The sequence below is a fragment of the Coffea arabica genome, chromosome 3c (assembly GCF_036785885.1).
Source record: "Coffea arabica cultivar ET-39 chromosome 3c, Coffea Arabica ET-39 HiFi, whole genome shotgun sequence".
NCBI classification, from domain to species: Eukaryota; Viridiplantae; Streptophyta; class Magnoliopsida; order Gentianales; family Rubiaceae; genus Coffea; species Coffea arabica.
The window spans coordinates 36,052,932-36,059,730 of record NC_092314.1 but is presented as its reverse complement, the minus strand read 5'-3'; the positions used below and the strand labels follow the sequence as shown (position 1 = coordinate 36,059,730).

Below are 6,799 nucleotides of genomic sequence, written 5' to 3'. Positions count from 1 at the left end.
TACTATCACTCGGAATGGTTTGGCCTTCGTGTGTTCGACTTAGTAGTCCTGGCGAGAGTTGGACAGGCAGTTCGCTAACCCTTAAAGTACGCCCTAGGGGGAGGTGGGGCTGTCACAGAAATACCCACCATAGCTTGTAGGAGAATGCCGCATATATGTCCCTAAGCCTCCGAAAGCCAGCACCCCCTTCATCTACTGGATAACACAACTAGAACCAACGGATCCAATGCCTTTTGGGGTCCCCGCCCCTAGATCCCCATAAAAAATTCGAGCAAGCCCTCTCGATGATGTGAACGACTGGCTCCGGCATCACAGCAGCAGATAGAAGATGTAATGGAATCGTCGATAGCACATGCTTAATTAGCACGATCTTCTCTCCGGAAGAGAGAAACTTCGACTTCCAAGAAAGAACTCTTCCCATGATGGCTTGACACATCTCCCCATAATGGATGATCTTACTTCTTCCAAAATACAGAGGATACCCTAGGTATCGCACTGGAAAGGTGTGCCTACAGAAGCCAGTCAATCGCTCTACTACCCTTCGACGAGTTGGTGACGTGGACGGATGCATGAGATACCCATATTTCTGAGCATTAACGAGTTGACCAGAAGCCCTCTGATATGTGTCTAATACACTTGTTATCTGCTTCAAAGCAATTGAGGATCCATTTGAAAAAATAAGCACATCATCTGCGAACGCTAATGGGTGATAGGTGAACAGCCCCCCGGAATACTGAATCCCCTAAAACTAGGCTATGTAATCAGGTTGTTAAGGCCTCGTGACAGGACCTCAGTCCCAATTACAAACAACGAGGGAGAAAGGGGATCTCCCTGCTGCAAACCTCTACTCGATTTAAAAAATCCATGTGGCAAACCATTAATAAGAACTGAAAACCAGACATTCGACACCAGACGCCACATCATGTCAATAAAGCGTTCCCCAAAACCAAACTTATGCAGGACGGTGACAAGAAACATCCAGTCAACCCGGTCATAGGCCTTCGACATATCCAGTTTGAGAGCCACATTGCCTCCTCTAGTCTTCTTCCCAATACCCGTGATAATCTCTTGGGCCAACAAGAAATTCTCTCTGATATTTCGACCCTTAATAAATCCAGTTTGTTGGGGGGACACGATTTTGGGGAGAAGGGTTGCCACTCTATTCGCCAGGATGCGGGATAGAACTTTATTTAAAAATTACACAAGCTAATTGGACGGAACTGGAAAAAGTCCAGGGGGTTCGAGACCTTCGGAATGACGACGATGGACGTAGAGGTCAAAAAGCAGGGTAGCTCGGCCCCATAGAAGAAACTCAGTACCCCATTGTAAACATCCTGAGCCAAAATGTCCCACGCAAAAGTAAAAAACTTACCAATAAAACAATCTGGACCAGCCGCGCTGTCCCCGTCCATCCCGAAAACCGCTCGTTTTACCTCCTCCATTGAAGGATACCCCTCCAAGGCCACATTATCCTCCCGGGTGATGAGACTCAGAATAAGATGAAGCATCTCCGACCCTGCTCTACCAGAAGCGGAAACAAATCTGAAAAATAACTGATAGCTGTAGTTGCAATGCCCTCATCATCCTCGACCCAATCCCCGTTTGTATTCCTTACACGATGAATCGCCCCTTGCACCCTCTGCAGCTTGACCTTAGCATGGAAAAACTTTGAGTTACTGTCCCCGGTCCGTAGCCATTTCACCCGAGCCTTCTGGCTCCAAAACTGCTCCTCAATCAAAATAGCATGACGCAGCTCAGTTTGAGCTTTATTCAGCTCTATCTGCGCCGCCTTCGAGTCCTCATGCTCTACTCGTGATTCCGCACAGAGTACATTCTCCTCTACTGCGCGAACAGCATCAAAAACATTCCTAAAGGAGGTTTTGTTCCACTCTTGAATCACTTGTCTGGTCGCCAATAGCTTAGAACACAAGATCCGTAATGGGGGACCACTTACCTCCTGCCTCCACACATTTCGAATTACTTCCAATAATGACCGATCGGAAGTCCATACATTTAAAAATCAAAATGGTCATGGCTTATCATCCAGGCGGGACTTAAATGAAATCTTTAGCGGAGCATGATCCGACGGGTGCCTTGCCAGATGAGTTACTGAAATGGACAATGACAACATCGTACATTCTTCATTGATCAGGAGTCTATCCAATCATTTTCAAATTCTTGCTCGGCCCCTTCTATTGTTACACCATGTGAAGCTTGACCCTGAGAAGCCCGCATCAAATACTGCAGCCTCCTCTATGAATGACAAAAGCTCTTGTCCCTCAGTGTTGCCAAACGGCTGCCCTCCTCTCGTCTCCTGTGGCTCCATAATCACATTAAAGTCTCCACACACACACCAAGGTACCGAAGTTGGTTTATCAACGAGCAAATCACGCCATAGTGTCCGCCTCTCTTCCCTCGAGTAGCTCACATGGGCAAATGAGACAACTAACTCTCCTGACAGCCAAGCGTGATGAACTAGCAAGGAAATATGTTGGGAAGATCGACCTACCACGGAACACGTGAAAGGCAAACTATAGAAGACCCATATATCACCTGACGTATTAACCTCTACAGCGTCAAAAGAAATGCGTAACCTAATAGACTCAATCTGTGCGACATCTGCCTTTGGTTCACAAATTGCAGTAAATTTTACATCATGCATTCGTAACAGTTTCACTAACTCAATTATTCCTCTATTTATCTCTACTCACATAGTTATTTTTCTATAATAGTTCTTCAATTATTCTTCAATTTGTATAATAGTTTAAATTTTTCTTTTCTTTTTTTTTTTGCTTTGTTTGTCTTTGATTTCCCATGTATCATGTACAGTTTACCTCAGTTGCTATTTTAAAGTTATAGGAATCAAAGAAATTAGTTTATTATAAGAAATTTGGTTAAAAGAAAATTTAATATTTCATAATTGTTATTCAAAAGTAGTACTAATCATATGGTAAAGTAGATACCAATGGCATACTTTACAAGGAAATTAATTATTAGTTTGATTTAGGACAATCTATCAAAAACAAAATTAAACAAAATAATGAAAACAACTACTGGTAATTATGCTTAGGTGGACCAAAGTAATATAATTCTAGTTTGACAACAAAAATCATAGGGAGGATTTTAATATTTCAAGAACTGTTGAGGAGGCAGATGCCCCTATCCATTCCCCTGTGCTCATCCCTAATATTGGTGGATGATCTATAAGAATCCCTATAACTACTCTAGAGGGAATGTTTTTATAAGCTGCTAACAGCTTAACTATTTTTGTAGTTCTAGAATATTTCAATTTATACTCCTACCTATTATTATCTAGATATACGAAGAAAGGTGTGCGGTCTAATAAGGCAACTTTGAAATATTTACTCATGGATAGGGTAAAAGACATGTCCTAACCCATGATAGTGACCAAAGTAATCCCCTTGTGTTCGTCCCTAATATTGGTGGATGATCTATAAGAATCCCTATAACTACTCTAGGGGGAATGTTTTTATAAGCTGCTAATAGCTTAACTATTTTTGTAGCTCTAGAATATTTCAATTTATACTCCTACCTATTATTATCTAGATATACGAAGAAAGGTGTACGGTCTAATAAGGCAACTTTGAAATATTTACTCATGGATAGGGTAAAAGGCATGTCCTAACCCGTGATAGTGACCGAAGTAGAATCCATCCAAATTTTTCCTACTAGAAAAAAAATACAAAATGATTCAACCATGCATTTAAATCCAGATTTTCTTTCCATAGATATCCATATCAGTTATTATTACTTTCCATCTCCGCGTATTTACTCATGGATAGGGTAAAGGGCATGTCCTAACCCGTGATAGTGACCAAAGTAGAATCCATCCAAAGTTTTCCTACTAGAAAAAAAAATCAAAACATTTCAACCATGCATTTAAATCCAGATTTTCTTTCCATAGATATCCATATAAGTTATTATTACTTTCCATCTCCGCGTATTTACTCATGGATAGGGTCAAGGGCATGTCCTAACCCGTGACAGTGACCAAAGTAGAATCCATCCAAAGTTTTCCTTCTAGAAAAAAAAAATCAAAACGTTTCAACCATGCATTTAAATCCAGATTTTCTTTCCATAGATATCCATATCAGTTATTATTACTTTCCATCTCCGCGTATTAGCTAAAGATATGGATGGATGAGTGGTTATGGTAACATTGCCTCCTCTACCTACCATCAACTTATATATATATACATACATATAAAGAGGCAACACAAATTGCCAATTGCCAAAATCAAATATATTAACTTGGCAATGCCTAGTGCTAAAAATCAGTTCTCATTATCTCCAACAACAAATGAAACCAAAGGCGAACAAAAGTCACTTGTCTTTGATGCACCTTTTCTCCAAAATCAATCCGACATTCCCCATGAGTTCATATGGCCTGATGAGGAAAAGCCTTGTCTTGAACCTCCCCCAATGCTTCATGTGCCTTGTATAGATTTGAATGGCTTCCTCTCTGGGGACCCTGTCGCTGTCTCCACCACAACTAAGCTAGTAAAGCAGGCATGTCTTGAACATGGTTTCTTTCTTGTGGTTAATCATGGGATGGACTTGCAACTCCTAAAAGCAGCCCACAAGTGCTTGGATTTCTTCTTTGATAGGCCACTGCAAGAAAAGCAGAGAGTCCAGAGAAAGCTTGGGGATCATTGTGGTTATGCTAGCAGCTTCACTAATAGGTTCTCCTCCAAACTTCCATGGAAAGAAACACTCTCTTTTCGATATTGTGCTGATGGTCAACAGGCCCTAAACATTGTTGAAAGCTACTTCTTGAATGGAATGGGTGAAGATTTTAGAGAATCCGGGTAAGAAATTGCATACATGCCACTAGCTATTTTTCTTCTTAGTACAATAGATGCTTTTGTTTTTTATTTCCTTTCCTACTTTTGATGATGGATTTCTTTTTCTTGTCTTTGTCTTTAGGAAGGTGTTCCAGAAGTACAGTGAAGCTATGAGCAGTCTGTCTCTTAAAATTATGGAGCTTTTGGGAACCAGTCTTGGAGTAAAAGCGAAACATTTCAGGGAATTCTTTGCAGGAAATGATTCAATAATGAGATTAAACTACTATCCTGCATGCCAAAAACCTGATCTAACTCTTGGAACAGGCCCTCACACTGACCCTACATCCTTAACAATTCTTCATCAGGATCATGTTGGAGGCCTTGAAGTGTATGTCAATGGAAAATGGCACTCTGTTCCTCCTGACCCTGAAGCTTTCGTCGTCAATATTGGTGACACATTCATGGTGAGTTACGGTATAGTAATCCGTTGTTGTCACTGCAGTTAGCTCTTTCTTTGTCTAATCTACTGCTTTGTTCCAATTCTTATTTGGAATGTTTGATTTCTTCAAAAGATCGTTTTAAAAAAGGAAAAAAGTGAAATAGAATAAGTTTGTTATCTTATATTGTTCTTTTCAGAATTCTTGTTTGTTTAGGAAAAAAATGTTGATTTTGCTCAAAATGTGCGGTTTGTTAATTGCATCGGGACTGAAATACTTATTGGGGACTAATGTCTTTCAGGCTCTTTCAAATGGAATCTACAAAAGTTGCTTGCATAGGGCGATTGTGAACTCTCGAACTCCAAGAAAATCTATTGCATTTTTCCTGTGTCCCAAAATGGATAAGGTTGTAAGCCCCCCCGAAGAATTGGTATCTTCTGATAATCCAAGGATGTTTCCAGACTTTACATGGTCAGAACTGCTTGAATTCACTCAGAAACATTACAGAGCTGATATGAAAACCCTGGACGCTTTTGCGAAATGGCTGATACACCAAAGGGATGCTCAAAAAATGGCTACTTAATTAGTCAAGCCAACTACTTTGCAAACAAAATCAAGTGTGTTGCACTTAAGAATTCTAGGTCAAGGTGAAAGGAAACTTAAAAGAAAAAGATGGATATCAACCCCTTAAAGAGTTAGAAATAAAACAACCCACCACAAAGCCTGTGATGATGGAGGGTTGTATTGCAGTTATATATAGTTGGTGTTGTACTGTGGAATGTAGACTATAATAAACTCCTATATGAGACAACTGGGGATGAGATATTCTCTATTATATTTCTTTCCATTTATCTATTTTTATTTTTCTCTTCATTTATCTATTTTTTATATTTACACAAGTAAATTTTTTCACAATAATCTGTTTGTGTCAATAATTTTATTTCCACAAATAGATCAAGGTACTCAAAAATTAAGCTCATTTATGAATATTTTATAATTCAATTTATACAAAATATTTTGATTGTGCAAAATGGATCAAAATTACGGTGAAAGTTATAAAATTTGGTCCAACATTAAAATTTAATCAATTTAATTTCAACTTTTGTACATACTTTAACCAACTCGAGAAATATAATATGGATGGTTTTATTTTTCAAAAATTATATTTATTTAGACGTAATGGAGAGAAAATCTTCGCCAATTAATGGAGAGGAGTCTAACCGGAGACAACTAGTGCAATATGCAATTTTCGTGAATAAAGAGCTTTAATGGCTTTCATGTTGACAATTTAGCTTTTCCTTGTTCAGAGGAATAGTTGTCTATTTTGCCTTTTGGCATCCATTTAGGGCCATTCTTGACTTAGAGAGCTTAATCCGCACTCACTAGTAAAGTTAAAAGTACCTATGAACTCTCAAAACTGGATGATGCCTTACCTACGAAAATTGAGAAAGTTTCAGATGTTGCCAAATTCAAGAAAAGGTTGCTTGAGATAACAAAATATAGTCAAATTCCATAATAGTTTAAGGGCTCATTTATTATGCATCCATAAGCGACGAC

At 39.1% G+C, this 6,799-nt stretch overlaps 2 protein-coding genes across 2 annotated transcripts; one reads left to right on the top strand and one right to left on the bottom strand.

Moving 5' to 3' along the window:
- Nucleotides 1-208: 208 nt before the first annotated feature.
- On the bottom strand, nucleotides 209-2,662 carry LOC140037927 (uncharacterized). The gene is made up of 6 exons (XM_072083104.1): nucleotides 2,554-2,662; nucleotides 2,220-2,454; nucleotides 1,576-1,904; nucleotides 1,373-1,516; nucleotides 790-1,184; nucleotides 209-643 (listed from the first exon to the last, which is right to left on the bottom strand). The coding sequence occupies exons 1-6, from the start codon at nucleotides 2,660-2,662 to the stop codon at nucleotides 209-211; spliced, it is 1,647 nt and encodes a 548-aa protein (XP_071939205.1).
- A 1,596-nt stretch (nucleotides 2,663-4,258) lies between these two features.
- Nucleotides 4,259-6,077, top strand: LOC140038127 (gibberellin 20 oxidase 1-D-like). The gene is made up of 3 exons (XM_072083244.1): nucleotides 4,259-4,829; nucleotides 4,948-5,269; nucleotides 5,544-6,077. Exons 1-3 carry the CDS (start codon nucleotides 4,279-4,281, stop codon nucleotides 5,823-5,825), a joined length of 1,155 nt encoding a protein of 384 aa, XP_071939345.1. The 5' UTR covers nucleotides 4,259-4,278; the 3' UTR covers nucleotides 5,826-6,077.
- Nucleotides 6,078-6,799: the final 722 nt, after the last annotated feature.

What these genes read in the sequence shown, in the direction of transcription:
- LOC140038127 (XM_072083244.1), top strand. Translation starts at nt 4,279, where the DNA reads ATGCCTAGTGCTAAAAATCAGTTCTCATTATCTCCAACAACAAATGAA. An exon ending in GAAGATTTTAGAGAATCCGG is followed by an intron (nt 4,830 to 4,947) that starts GTAAGAAATTGC and finishes CTTTGTCTTTAG; the next exon opens with GAAGGTGTTCCAGAAGTACA. An exon ending in ATATTGGTGACACATTCATG is followed by an intron (nt 5,270 to 5,543) that starts GTGAGTTACGGT and finishes AATGTCTTTCAG; the next exon opens with GCTCTTTCAAATGGAATCTA.
- LOC140037927 (XM_072083104.1), bottom strand. Translation starts at nt 2,662, where the DNA reads ATGCATGATGTAAAATTTACTGCAATTTGTGAACCAAAGGCAGATGTC. An exon ending in TGGTCCAGATTGTTTTATTG is followed by an intron (nt 1,185 to 1,372) that starts GTAAGTTTTTTA and finishes TTTTAAATAAAG; the next exon opens with TTCTATCCCGCATCCTGGCG. An exon ending in TGTTTGTAATTGGGACTGAG is followed by an intron (nt 644 to 789) that starts GTCCTGTCACGA and finishes GCTTTGAAGCAG; the next exon opens with ATAACAAGTGTATTAGACAC.